Source organism: Arachis duranensis, chromosome 3 (genome assembly GCF_000817695.3).
Source record: "Arachis duranensis cultivar V14167 chromosome 3, aradu.V14167.gnm2.J7QH, whole genome shotgun sequence".
In the NCBI taxonomy this organism is placed as follows: Eukaryota; Viridiplantae; Streptophyta; class Magnoliopsida; order Fabales; family Fabaceae; genus Arachis; species Arachis duranensis.
The window spans coordinates 129,301,955-129,316,875 of NC_029774.3; the positions used below are offsets into that span (position 1 = coordinate 129,301,955).

General features: G+C 36.4%; 4 protein-coding genes across 4 annotated transcripts; all 4 read left to right on the top strand.

Annotated features, from left to right (window-relative positions):
• The first annotated feature begins 895 nt into the window (after positions 1-895).
• Positions 896-3,644, top strand: LOC107481820 (serine/threonine-protein kinase SAPK1). The gene is made up of 9 exons (XM_016102141.3): positions 896-1,309; positions 1,403-1,477; positions 1,578-1,679; positions 1,913-1,966; positions 2,058-2,150; positions 2,244-2,336; positions 2,435-2,539; positions 2,645-2,743; positions 2,996-3,644. The coding sequence occupies exons 1-9, from the start codon at positions 1,190-1,192 to the stop codon at positions 3,293-3,295; spliced, it is 1,041 nt and encodes a 346-aa protein (XP_015957627.1). The 5' UTR covers positions 896-1,189; the 3' UTR covers positions 3,296-3,644.
• Positions 3,645-6,492: 2,848 nt separating this feature from the next.
• On the top strand, positions 6,493-7,374 carry LOC110278796 (mitogen-activated protein kinase kinase kinase 20-like). Its single transcript, XM_021137063.1, has one exon. The coding sequence runs from the start codon at positions 6,493-6,495 to the stop codon at positions 7,372-7,374; it is 882 nt and encodes a 293-aa protein (XP_020992722.1).
• Positions 7,375-7,657: 283 nt separating this feature from the next.
• On the top strand, positions 7,658-9,178 carry LOC107481547 (uncharacterized). The gene is made up of 2 exons (XM_052259743.1): positions 7,658-8,059; positions 8,646-9,178. Exons 1-2 carry the CDS (start codon positions 7,936-7,938, stop codon positions 9,029-9,031), a joined length of 510 nt encoding a protein of 169 aa, XP_052115703.1. The 5' UTR covers positions 7,658-7,935; the 3' UTR covers positions 9,032-9,178.
• A 3,448-nt stretch (positions 9,179-12,626) lies between these two features.
• On the top strand, positions 12,627-13,889 carry LOC107481546 (uncharacterized). Its single transcript, XM_016101822.1, has one exon. It carries the CDS (start codon positions 12,627-12,629, stop codon positions 13,887-13,889), a length of 1,263 nt encoding a protein of 420 aa, XP_015957308.1.
• The last annotated feature ends 1,032 nt before the right edge of the window (positions 13,890-14,921 follow it).

The window sequence follows — 14,921 nt, forward strand, 5'->3', positions numbered from 1 at the left end:
TGAACGTTTTATGGATTAATATATTTTTTTATTCAAAGCACTTTTTTAGATAGGTGTATTTCAATTAGAGTACCAAATAAATAATACATACTTGATAATTACTGTGGCAAAATATTTTCATAATAAGTAAAAATTATGGTATATTAATTAAAAAAATTAAAAAAATAGGGTAAGAGAAGAAAAGAGAGTAAATCTATTAATTTTAGATTAAAAGTTTTATTTAAATTGTATTAATAATATATAATTATTTTAATTTAAATTACAATAAAAATATAATTTGATATATTTTATTTATTAAATTAATAATTAATAATAATATATCAAAAAATAGGCTAGGTAAAAAAAGAAAAAAAAGAATTTTTTTTAATTTAGTAATAGATAATAATTTTTTATGGTGGATTTTTTGTACGTATATGAAATATTTTGGTGTCAGATAAATGTAAGAGTTGATTGTTGTGTTCTGTACTGTTTAAGATTTCCACTTCTCCCGATCGGTCCAGTCCCGGTTTTAACGGTTGAAATGGGAGAAGGCAGAACCGCAAAAGTAGTAGAAGCAGTGAAGCACTGAAAAGCATATATGAATAAATGAGAGAAGGTTGCTTCACAAAAGGGGTAAGTGGCAACTAGCAACTAGAGTAGGGCAGGGGTCCCTATCCCTTACCGGATCTTCCTTCATCCAACAATCAATTGCCACTTCGGACCAATTCTTACATTGCATTATTTTCCCTTCAAAGCTCCCTAACTCTCCTTATTTTACATGTTTTCCATCCCTCATGCAACAATTATACCACATGAAAGAGAAAAAAAAAGTTTACTTTGCTGAAAGGTCAGACTTAGAGGTGCAAGTGGCCGTATTAAGTTACTATTTGTTTTATATAAATGGTAATAATATTTGTATGCAGAGGTTTGCACGCACATTGGAATTTGTAGGCCATAAAAAAAAAGATGCGATGCTCCACGCAAACACTTAATAGTTACAGAGAGTTGTACTACTTATGCAACTACAAAGCCAAGCACATACAAACACTCATCAATTCCCAACGAAATTATTACTTACCTTGGCTCATACAATATTATATTACTATTTCAGTTAGCACCATAACTGGTTGTTCTTAATAACAAGTTTAAGTAGTAGTAGTATTAGATTTCCAACCTTTCAACATTGGAACAAAGAAGTTCTCTGTCAACCATGGAACGTTACGAGGTAATCAGAGATCTCGGTTCAGGGAACTTCGGTGTAGCAAAGCTTATTAGAGAGAAATGCAGTGGTGACTTCTATGCTGTCAAGTTCATTGAGAGAGGCCTCAAGGCTTGTTCTTTTCTCTTCTCTTAGCTTAGCTTAGCTTCTTAGTTGACTTGTCATCATCACGGCTTAGAATTGTGTGTGTGATTTGATTTGCAGATTGATGAGCACGTGCAGAGGGAGATCATCAACCATAGGTCCTTAAAGCATCCCAATATCGTTAGGTTCAAAGAGGTACTCATAGAACCATCTTCGTTTTAGGATTCAATCGGTGAAATCTCAGACTCAGAGGCGTAAAAGTATTCAACTTGATTTGATGGGTTGTTCATGGCAGGTCCTACTTACTCCAACACATCTTGCCATAGTGATGGAATATGCTGCTGGAGGAGAACTATTTGAGAGAATATGTAGTGCTGGAAGATTCAGCGAGGACGAGGTAATCATAATCATCATATTATAAAAGAAAGCTTCAGTGCTTTTGCCTATGAGGCCACTATATTTGTATTCTAATTCTTTTAGGATACATAAACAGTGACGCAAGGGCATTTTTCAATAAACAAGTCAACTTAGTAATATAGTACTACTATTTCTCTTTTCTCATCAAAGATAGTACTTTTTTTTAGAATATTTCGCACCTTAAATTCTTATTTTGTTTGCAATTTTGCACAGGCAAGATATTTCTTCCAGCAGTTGATTTCTGGAGTCAGTTATTGCCATGCAATGGTAACCATTCTTGCTCAAGCCCAGTATATTATTATCCAATGAAGATTTTCAATTTCATTATGATTGAAGATGCAATATAATTTGCTGGCAGGAAATTTGCCATAGAGATCTCAAGCTGGAAAACACACTTTTGGATGGAAGCACAGCACCAAGGCTTAAAATATGCGACTTTGGTTACTCAAAGGTAAGAAACTTGTTGCATAATTTCAATGAACATGTTTCATGTTTCACTCAGAAACCCTCTAACATTGTTTTTTATTTTTCCATCTTGTTTCAGTCTTCTGTTCTGCACTCGCAGCCAAAATCCACTGTAGGAACCCCTGCATATATTGCTCCAGAGGTCTTGTCAAGAAGAGAATATGATGGAAAGGTAACTCATCTGCTTCTTCACTTTTTTTTGTCTGTCGAATTACGCTGTTCTCTTATTTGGCCACGAATATGTGCTATCATGTTTGTAAAAATGATTAGGTTGCAGATGTTTGGTCTTGTGGGGTGACCTTGTATGTGATGCTCGTTGGTGCTTATCCTTTCGAAGATCCAGAAAACCCAAGAAACTTCAGAAAAACTCTTCAGGTTTGTTTTTATTGGATTCACAAATATTCTCTTTATGTTGCTTCTTCAATTTAATTTAACAACTCACACAATTTATTAATTTTTTGTGTGTGTAATTTTTGACAGCGAATTCTGAGTGTCCACTATTCTATTCCAGACTATGTTCGTATAAGCAAAGAGTGTAGACACCTTCTATCTCGAATATTTGTTGCCAACCCTGAAAAGGTACAATTATTTGTGTTAGTCTCACAAGTCCATAACATTTTTGTTTTAATAAGAGGGTTACTTCTACAAAAACGTTCTTATGTGAAGATAATACTGTAAACTATTAAATAGTTTGACATATTTAGTGGAATATGTTTGACTGAGTTCATAATACTATCTTCACATAAAAACGTCTTTGTGGAAGTAGCAACCTAATTAACCCTGAACAATGATGTCAACCTTTTATTTGTTACATGATTGATGATAATGCAGAGAATTACCATACCAGAGATAAAGATGCTACCATGGTTCCAACAGAACCTACCACTAGAATTCACGGATGAGGGTGCAGGTAGCCTGCAAAATGGTGGTGGGAACCATGATGATGATAGTTCAGTTCAGAACATTGAAGAAATATTATCAATAGTACAAGAGGCTAGGAAGCCAAGTGAGGATAACCCAGAAGAAGCTGGTGGGCAGTTTGTTGGGGGCAGCATGGACCTTGATGATATTGATGTAGATGCTGACATGGATGATATTGAAACAAGTGATGATTTCGTCTGCACTTTGTGACTTGCAAACTTTGCACTTTACCAATTCAATATCATACATCAGATCAAACTAAAATTCTCTCAAGAAAAGTAGTTTAAGATAAGATGGTGTTCCTTTTCCTCAGCCTTAACGGGATAGGCAACAGGGAATCAAAGTAGACTAAAGCTCTCTTTATAACATAAATAAATAGTTTCCTTTGATTGGAAGTTGCTTGTAGTGGCTAGAATCATATAGGGGGATTTTACTGGTTTTTCTTGCTTTTCCCACTTTGCAAAACAATAATCCCACTATATTGTAAGATATGCTTATCTTATGTGTATTATGTATAATAATACTTGGTACTTGAGGGTTCTGTACCCGAAATATATAATATCAATCTTGAGTATAAGTTTTATAAGGATGCAAATTTTTTTTTCTTTATATAATTCTATTCAACTCATGCAACATTATATCCAGATTGAAGATACTTATAATTTTAACAGAAATATAAAGAAAAAAGAGAAAAAAAGAAAAACAAAATTGTTTGTGTTTGTACTGTGTCCTTCTTGCAAATGTGCTATGATCTGTTCACATTTGAGAAAGAACAAAGAAGTGGCCTATCATTGTGTATCAGGCACTAGACAAATTATAGACAAATTTGCCAAACAACATAAGTATCTGATACTAATGATTTTTATTAGAGTATGATCTGATACTATATAAAAAATTCAACCTATTTTTCTATTAATTGAACACATATATATATAACTTTTAATCTGAAACTATATCAAATATTTTCTATCTTAAAATGCATAATTTTCTATTCTAATAAAAATATACATAAGAGTACTCTTAGAGTACCATATTTAACCTGTTTTTATTTTTGTTTTTTTTAATGGAAAAGTATTTGGTATTTTTTTTGACACATTGTTTGATATTTGTAATGAAAATAAAAGTATAGAAATAATAAACCGAAGATTAAACATAAAATAAAAAAATAATTCTTCTATTCTTATTTTTATTGTTTCTCAATTTTGGAGAAAGATAAAAAAAATGAATCATAAAAAATTTAAAATTTGTTTGGACATCATCAAATTACTAAAAATTATTTTTGTTAATTATTTTTTATTTTTTATTTTTTAGTATACTTAATATTTTTTAATAGTAAACATAATTAATAAATAAAAAATTATATAAAATATCTAAATATAAAATTATTTTTATTTTTTAAAAAATAATTTAACTTAAAAAAATCACTCAATATCATGCTATAATTAACAAATGGCGCGTTATTGTGACGTAAAAGAAAATTGTCCTATCTCTTGGTTGGTCCTATTTCTTCGTTATGTGACACAAAAGTTGGCCCTATTTCTTCGTTATGTGACAAAAAAAAACGGTAAAGAAATGTCCCTCCAACTATTTTATGAAGTTGGGATTTCGATCTCACATTTACACTTCTGTTTTTACGCGTTTAATCTATCATAATTACATTTTATAAAATTATCCTTTGATATAATATATGTATCAGTCTCTTTTCTGTTTTAATTCAGAGAAATTAGTTGGAAGTATAGTTGAGGTCAAAGATTTCTTTGTATATGAAAAAAATACAATCATTTGTTTTCATTGAGTTGTCTTTTGGTATATCGATAGGTTACAATCAAATGAAGATCAAGACTAGTTTGTGTGAAAAACATAAATATGAGAATAGCCCCATGACGACAAAGTCTCTGTTTTTCTAAATTAGGTTTTGTACTTTTTACATATTTAATCATAAATCACTCACTGTATGTGTTCTCATCTTTTTTCTTCCACTTATTTCATATGTTGTTTACGTTTGTTATCGCTGATGTGTGCCTCCCCGCTCCCTATCACGTAGCTTCGCACTCCTCCATCGTGCCACTCGCCGTCCTCCATCGCGTCTCACCTTCTGCCATTGTCGTTCTCCTTTTTTCCGATGTAATTTAGATTTTTTATATAATTTTAATTTTTTTTATATTACGGATGTTTTTTCGTCTTTTAGTAGAAAATGTACTAGGGTTTAGAATGCAAATGTTTCTTTTATAAAAAAATAAACATCCAATTACAAAAAAAGAAACATCCACAGTCTCTTGAAAATATATTTAATGTGATTTGAATTTTTTTGATGTAATTTGAATGTTTTTTCATGTAATTTGGATGTATTGTTTGATATAATTTGGATCTTTTTGGTACACTGTGGATGTTTTTCATCTCTTAGTAGTAAATGTATTTGAGTTTAGGATGCAAATGTTTTTTTTATAAAGAAAGAAACATCCATCACCCCTTAAAATTGAATTTAATGTAATTTGAATTTTTTTGATGTGATTTAGATTTTTTTTATGTAATTTAGATGTTTTATTCGATATAAGTTAGATTTTTTGATATATTGTGGATGTCTTTTCGTTTCTTAATAAAAAAATGTAATGGAATTTAGAATGCGAGTATTTTTTTCACAAAGAAAAAAACATCTACAATAGCTTGAGAATCAATTTTTAAGTCATAAATTCTAACAAAATAATATCTAATATTTACAAAATGAAACATATAATTATTAAGAAAGAAACAACTACAATTCGAGAATAAATTTTTAATTAATAATTGCTAACAAATAAAAAAATTCAATTTTTATAGAATGAAATATTTAATTACTAAAAAAGAAAGATTTACAACCTCTTATTTTTTTTTATGGGTCTTGGGATGCATGTTAAGAGTTGACTGAAGATGATTAGACCTATAAGTTATCTAACGAAATTGATGTGTAAAAGATTTATATCAAAGTGAAAATTCAGGTGAAGTCGACTTTACGTAATTAAATAAAAAAACGTTTATATTTGTGTGATATATTTTTTGTGTCCCTAACCTTTTATTCGAATTTTAAAATTAAAGTTAGTTCAAAACTGTTATAGGATAAATATATTTCAAGATTTCTAAATTTGTTTTCTGGTTTAAATTATTCCTACTATACTGTCTTTATTATCTTTCCGCCAAGAAATCTACTTGTTCAAGTGATACAAGTAAACAATATAAATAGCACAAAGCTATAACGAACTTGGTAATAATTAATCGAACACAAAGTTGAGTTGAGAATTCTAAAAAAGAGCCAAAAGAACTAGCCAACTGCAGGTATGTAAAAAATTTGTATATTCATAAATAAAATTATTTGATCACTATATGCATGTAACATTTGATGCTGATTCAGGAGTAAGAAAAATCAATCCAAGATGAGTGATTTACAATGGAAGAAGCTGGAGGTCTTGGGAGCAGGTTCTTATGGCACTGTTTATCTTAACATTCTTGTTGATGAACAAAAACGGTTTCATAGCTTCATTGCTGTGAAGAACTCTATTCCCAAACTGGCATTCTCACTGAAGAAAGAGGAACAGATTTTTAAATCAGTTTGGGAAGGTGAAAGCAGTGGTTGCCAAGAAATCATTCAATGCTTTGGAACTGAAACCACAGTAGAGCATGGACGTTGCTTTTACAATCTTTTCTTGGAATATGCTCCTCACGGTTCTTTGGCTGACTTGATCCACAAGAAACCTCTTCCCGAGACCAAGGTGAGTGTCTATGCACGCATGATTGTTAAAGGGCTTTTGCATATTCATCGCAAAGGAATCATCGTCCACTGTGACCTCAAGCCGGAGAACATTCTTGTGTTTCCTTCATTGGATAAAGAGATTGCAAACTATCAATTGAAGATTGCGGATTTTGGATTATCGAAGACCAAAGAGGAGGAAGCAGATGTTGAGTTGTGGAAGTCCAAGCCGAGAGGTACGCCGTTATACTTGTCACCGGAAACGTTTTCTGGTCATATTGATGCTCCGATGGATATATGGGCACTTGGTTGCATAGTGATTGAAATGCTCACTGGATTGTCTGCCTGGGGTGAGAGCCCTTTGCTTATTGAGGAGTTGAGGTACTTGGTTGAGCATCATGAACTATCACCCAAGAAGCCGCAGGGAATCGGTTTTTTCTGTCGTGATTTTCTGGAAAAGTGCTTTATGAAGGATCCTAGCAAGAGATGGACTGCTGATAGGCTTCTTGATCATCCTTTCCTTTATATCACACTGTTTCATTCATATTATCTTGCAACTTGGCTATGATTGTTTTTCTTAATTAGTTTTTATGGTTCATGTAATTAGAGTTATTAGATGACATTGTAAGATTGAATGGTTTGAGTTATTGTGTCCCTTATTTAAGGACCTGATAGCTATGCCGTAGAATTTCTTGGGTCTGTTGATAGTTAATACATAATGAATTGTATAAAGTATTGATACATAATAAGTCTGTTGTTTAACATTTATGGTTTGTAAAATTTAATAAACTATTTTAATAACAATAGTTTTGTTTGCTATTTGTGCTTCGAATGTTATCAGTTCTTTCAATTTTCTTTTTCTTTCTTTCTTTCTTTTATAATCTTGCTTTCTATATGACCAACTAATTTAATTAGCAACGACCAACAACCCCAACACTCCCTCGCGATTCCCGAGGACGACCTCGGCGTTAAGCGCGTGAGGGACCTCAAGAAGCGGAAGCGCGAGGAGCCTGTTGCTTCGGGGACTCTCAGGATCTGGAATCTCGAGTTCATTGAAGAAGAAGATGAGGAAGGCGAGGGTGTGGTTGAGAAGAGGGTTTGGGAGTGGAGGAAGAGGTTGGTGGAGAAGATGAACGGGATTGAGCTGAATCTTGAAGGGGTTAAGTTCAAGCTTGATGTTGCTGTTCCCGATTCGGATGATTTTGAGGCAATGAAGAAAGATTGGGAACAGTTTTTTGCGTTTGATACTCGAGGTTTGTCTCTGCGTTCATTCTTCTTATTTTTTGTGTAAACCATGAAATTAGTAGTAATGTAAAGTGGTAATGACTATAAATTTGTCTATAAGGTCCTTGAAATCTTCAAAAATGAGTAAAAGTGGTCAAGTTTAATCAATGTAGCTGATCCGAGCTAGTGAGAAAGGCTTAGTAGCTTTTGTTATGGTAGTCAAATTGGTCAAGGATGAAATTGAAGACGATTATCAACTTCAGGGAGTGGTTTGGCCTTTGATCGTTCACTCATGTTCTTATTACTAAGTGCTTAAAGGCTTGCTTCTTGATTTGTAGTACATCGAATTAGAGTCTCTTCGCAGATTAAGGACTAAAGTTGATACCTAATATACATTAGAATTTAGAAGATTGACTTAGTGTTTATTTTAAACTTTGAAGGATGAGATTGATGCTCAAAATCTCTAGAGGACTAGTTTGATGCGAAGATCATTTTTGGGAACTAATTTGAGCTGCTTCTTTTTTTGGTGTGATTTTTGGTTTTTTCTTTATGTGATTTGAAAGGGAAGGGCTGGATTGTATTTTAATTAGGTGTAAAGGTTTAATCTTTCTGCAGGGTACTATAGAGGGAAGCGTGAACCAGATACGATTATTTTGAGGGGTGTGCCCTCACGATGGTTTGCTGAGCCTAGAGTTTCTTCTAAGCCTTCCATGCTCGTCACACATACCATCTTCTCAACATTTGGCAAGATAAGGTACTTGCAGGAATTGATTGTTTTTATCTTGCATTTGATTTTCAATGATTTTATTTTTCATGGAACAAATATTTTTAATCACGATTTGGTTGGAGGTGAAGACTATATTTTTTCCTTCGATGATTTTGTTTCTTTGACCTTTTTAAGCAGTACAATGAACCTTCTTAATTTGCTGTACTTATTGTTAAATGTTGTTATCTCCCACCCTATACTGGTACTTAATTGCAGCAGATCGTTACAAAAGTGAAGCTCCTAGACGCCATACCCCTTATGCTCGCCACAGCCAGAGAATGTGTGACCAAGGATTTAAATTCAAAATGCTTCATCAATAACATATATTAAAGCACCCAAATTTAACTATATGTATATTAAAGATTATCCAACATGATTAATTCCAGTGAAATCATCACTAAAGTTTCAAAAAATGCATGTTTCATTTACTACTTCTAACCTAACCAATGCAACTTTACATATGCCAATGGTTGATTTAAGTGTGCAATAGTAAACAATTTTTACCTAACTTTTCATTCAGAAAGCTAGATGAAATTTTAGACTTTTCCTGTAAAATCATGAATATCCATACCATAGGATCTGACCTTGTTCATAATTTGAATAACCTATTGATTTTCTTTATCAGTTTTTACCATGAAGAGAAAAAAGTGCCAAAAATTATATGAATGTAATTGAAACACCCCCTGGGGCCCCAAAGAAAAAAAATCTTGAAAAGATGTGTGTCTATTCTTCATGATAGTAAGTATAAAATAACTTATTATACCAAAAAAAAATGTATAAAATAACTTACAACAGCACTATTCATACTTTAAATATTTTTTATATTCTTATAAAAATATGATTGTTATTAATTAATTGTGTATTTAATTAACAAAATAGAAGGAATACATATTGGTTGTTAATATATGTTTACCGTAAGGAACTTAGATGCAAATAAACCTCACCATGATCATGAAGCAAGATTAGCTAACATGAAAGAATATTACCACTTAGCTTATATCCTTTTACACTCAAAAGTCAAAACAAGTAATAACATGATTGAAATTTGAAGCATTGAATCCTAACCTCTTTTATATTTTGTCCCTTCCTATTTCGGGTGAGTTGTTTCTTTTCCCCTTTTATTTTTAGTTGTAAAAAAGATTTTGGTCTATTGATTGAGCTCGTGTATTGTGTTGTCTTTACTTCATCAATTGGAAGATGTGATTGCATTTAACTTTTGCTCTTTCCAGTGTTCTTAGTCCCTATCTAACCAGGAGAGAGAGAGAGAGTGAGGGGGGAAACACTGAGTGGGTTCGAATTAGAAATCTTCAGGAACGAGATCCTAGGATTTGGAATCGAGAAGAGTACCAACGATTGGAAAACGTTTCTTTTTCAATTTTTGTCAACAATCTGCCGACTGATATTTCGAAGAAGGAACTTTTTCACTTGTTCCATTGGACAGGATGAATAAACGACATCTATCTGGCTTGGAAGCTGAAGAATGGAATTGTGTACATGTTTGCATTTATATGATACACAACAAGAGGGGGAGCGATGAAGGCCATAGCCGAGATGCATCATACAAGAATAAGGGGAAAGGTCATCTATGTAGGTGAAGCCAAATACAGAAGGACTATGAAAGGGGAGAACAATGGGGCACGCGAGGGGGACTCCGTAAGATCTGCGGCAGAGGTCAGACAACTTGAGAAAGGTGAAAGCTCCACGAGAGTGGAAGAAGCTAAGAAGATAGCTCCAGTCGAGAACAACCAAGGAAATGGTAGGATGAAAAAGGTTGAAGTGCCAGTAGCGAAAGAGAATTGCGATTGGCTATTGAGAAGTTTGGTAGGCGGTTCTACAAGAGCCATGGACTTTAAAGCTTTACGAAGAGCCATTGATCACAACTTCCCACAGATTGTCGAAGTCAGGGAGCTTGGAGCTTACAAAGCACTACTAGTGTTTGATTCTGTGAAGAATGCGGAGGCAGCATTTACATTTAACATGAACAGACTATTACAATTATTTTACAGGGTGTGGAAATGGAAGGAGACAGAACGTAGTGAGACCAGAAGAGTGTGGTTAGAATGTCATGGAGTCCCTCTACATGTTTGGTCAGAGAAGACATTCAATACAATAGGCGGCTTATGGGGAGAAGTAGTCAGGTGTGACGACATGACGAAGTCTGCTTCATCCTTCAGTGTTGGGAGAGTGTTAATTGATACCCGTGTTTTTGACGAAATCAAGGAAAAGATTCATATTACGGTTGGGACTAGTGGATTTGATGTTTTTGTGAAGGAAATAGGACGCGAAATATACGGAGATGATTGCTTTCTGGGAACCACAGGCGTGAAGTCAATATGTGCAAACGCAAGTTCACAAGTCGGAGAAAAGTTGTTGATGGCAGCAATGTGGGATCCGGCGGCTGACCTAATCGGAACAAGTCCTAACGACGGTGATGAAAATAAGGGTAGTTTGGTCACAGCAGACATTTTTTTGAATGATTGTAATAAAGACAATTTAATTGGTTTGAAGAGGCAACGGATATCGAATCAATATGAATTAAAGGGGGTTAATGACGATGCTGATCTTGGGGGCTTTGATGAGTCTGGATCGGAGAGAACGGTCACTCAGATTTGCATTGAAAAAAGAAGTGGGACCAAACATGGCGAGAAAAGAATTCACGGAGAGGTTGAGACTAATGGGTGCTTACAAAGTAGAGAGGCCCACAAGGTTATTCAAAATGATGGACAGCTTTTGGGCCATTCAACAACTGGGCCTCAAGAAGATTATTGGAGTAAAGGCCTGTTGTGTGGAATCAAACAGCTCCAACTAGGTGGTATTCAAGAAAATCTGAATGGGGCATCTCTCCAAAAAGGGGACGGCTGTGAGGAGAGGCTGGGTCACGAGCCTCCGTTCGAAATTGGGCCTGGAAAGCAAAATGGGGCAAGGAATGAATCAGAATGTGGAGAGGAAGATGGGCTGGGCCAGGCACTTCCTCGTGGAACCGGGTCGAAGAAGCTGGGTAGGGAGAACCCTCAGCATCAACACGGATCTGATCCAGGTCCGTCGGTTCCCAGCGCTGCAGGGTTGAGAAACTTTGAAGCTAGCTCTGCCAGGGACGCGGTTCATGAGACTGGCTGCGCGACGCTTACCCTGGGAGATCAGGTGGATAGCCGGGGTGTCTTCCATGCCTGTGCATCGAAGAGGGGAGCGCCTGAACGGCCGGGCACCGCTGACGACTGTACTAGCGAGAGAACAGAGGGACGAGGCCATGCGGAGGTTCTGTACGCCGATGGAGGGACTGACGGAATGGTGGTCCGAAGAAGTCCGGTTGCTGTTGATGCCGAACCGGAAGTGGACAGTCTCACTAAGGAAGGAACCAGCCGGTCTGGCCAAGGATACCAACATTTACTAAGCCAGGGAAAGGAGTGCGAATTGGAAGAAGGCGAAGATGAAGGTGTGGGTCAAGGGAATTTGAAGGACTGGAATAATGAGGATGCGGGTTCCGAGACAGAACCTGAACACGCACCACCTGATGCTGAGCAGAGGGATACGCAGGCAGAACAGTTAATAGAGAATAAGGAAACGTTGAAGCTAGCAGTGGAGTCAGGTGCAGTTTTCTATGACGATGAGGAAGATCTTATGGCGATTCTACAAAGTCAGAATGAAGTAATTGCAGCAAAAAGAAAAATGGCAAAACAGAAGGAGAAAGCTAGAAGAAGCAGGCCCAAACAACATAACAAGGTGTGTAAGAACTATTTTAAATAATTTATAGTTGCTGGAATGTTAGAGGACTAGGAGGGAATGGAAAGTGGTGCATGGTGAAAGAATTGAAGAAAAAATATAGATTGAATATGCTAGGCTTGATTGAAACCAAGAAGGAGGTTGTGTCTAGGTTTGATGTAGCACGTCTGTGGGGTTGTGATACGGTGGACTGGGAGTGTGTGGAGTCTGTTGGTGCATCGGGTGGTTTGCTGTTAATGTGGGATAATTTTCTATTTACAAGACTGAATTGCTTTAAAGGGGACGACTGGCTGTGCGTGGAGGGTATTCTGACAAAAAATAATTTCAAATGTGTTTTCTGCTTGATATATGGTGCACATGTTAGGAGTGAAAAACTGGTAATGTGGGAGGAGTTAAGCTATATGGTGGGTCTTTGTCAGGTTCCGTTTTGCTTCATGGGAGACTTCAATGAGATACTACATTTGGAAGAAAGGAAAGGGGCTACTAGTCTACCGGCATCTGTGGAGGATTTTAAAGATTGGGTACAAGATATGCAGTTAGTTGATTTACCGTTAACTGACCGGAAGTTCACATGGTTTCGAGGTCAATCTTGTAGCCGCATTGACAGGGTCTTGGTCAGTTTGAAATGGCTTGAGGAGTTCCCAGACACTCGTTTGAAAGGAGGACCACGAGGCCTATCAGATCATTGTCCTTTGATTCTAGAAGACTCTAGAATCGGTGCGGGCCCAAGACCTTTTCGCAGTTTGGATTCCTGGTTTACACATGAGGGATTTCTGAAGTTGGTAAAGGATGAGTGGAGGAAACTGGGAGACGACATGTTTACAAACAAGCTGAAGGCGTTGACAGTACCGCTCAGGAGATGGCATACGGATAATTTTGGGGATATGGATAATAGAATAAAGAAATTTGAGGAGGAGATCAAGAAGATTGATGACAAGGTCAGTGCTGGTAGTTATGATGGAACAATGGAGGCTAGACGTAAGGCACTGGTGACTTGTTGCGCGAAGTGGTATGTCAGAAAAGAGGTGCATTGGAAGCAGATGTCCAGATCCAAGCATGCTAGAGATATGGACAGGAACACTAGATACTTCCATAACTTAGCTTCGGCAAGGAGGAGGAACAACAGAATAGATTCTTTAATGATTAATGGGAGGCCGGTACAGAATCAGGCTAGAATAAAGTCTGAGATTGTGGGCTTTTATAAAGATCTATATATACAGGAGCATGCCCCTTTGATTGGGATCCGTGATGGGCTGGTTAAGCAGATTACTGATGAAGAGGCAGCAATGTTAGAGGAGATGCCATCGACAGATGAAGTACGAGAGGCAGTCTGGGATTGCGAGTCCAGTAAAGCTCCAGGTAGTGATGGCTAAAATATGAATTTTATCAAGAAATGCTGGGATGAGCTTGGTCAGGAGTTTACTGCAGCTGTGTTGAACTTTTTTCAGAATGCAAAGTTACCAGCAGATGCTAATGTTACTTGGGTGGCGTTAGCACCAAAATTTGTGGGAGCTAAGGAGATCAAAGACTTAAGACCGATTAGTATGGTTGGATGTGTCTATAAGGTGATATCTAAAGTGCTGGTAAGAAGAATGCGATCAGTGATGCCGCATCTAGTGGGAGAGACTCAATCTGCTTTTGTAAAGGGTTGCAAAATACATGATGGTGCCCTCATTGCTTGTGAGACAGTTCACTGGCTTAAGCTGCGGAAGAAGCATGCGGCAATAGTTAAATTGGACTTCCAGAAAGCCTATGACAGAGTGAGATGGAGCTTTGTGGATATAGTGCTACAGAAGATGGGTTTTGGTAGTAGATGGAGGACCTGGGTGAAGGAGTGTGTGACTATAGCATCTATGTCAATTTTGATCAATGGGTCACCAACCAAGCCGTTCAAGATGGAAAGGGGCCTCAGGCAAGGCGACCCTCTCTCCCCCTTCCTGTTTGTTCTCGTTGTTGACGTTCTGCACAGGATGATGGGGGAGGCGGTTAGAAATAGCAGAATATCTCCACTACTGGTGGGAATGAATAATGTGGAATTGTCGCATCTCCAATTTGCAGACGACACCATTTTATTTTGTCCTCAGGAAACGGAGACGCTAGTGAATTACAAGAGGCTCCTGCGTTGTTTTGAGCTAATGTCTGGCCTGAGTATCAACTTTGAAAAATCGAGCCTAATTTCAGTCAACTGTGAGAAGGAATGGGTGACGAATATGTGTGGTCTGTTGGGTTGTGGCGAAGCAGTTTTACCTGTCAGGTACTTAAGGATTCCTCTTGGTGCTAATCCTCGTTTGGTGAAGACTTGGAAACCTATCATAGACAAGGTTGAAGACAAGCTGAGTTTATGGAAAGCTAAGTCCCTCAACAAAGCGGGTAAATTGGTCCTTATAAAATCTGTTCTCAATAGC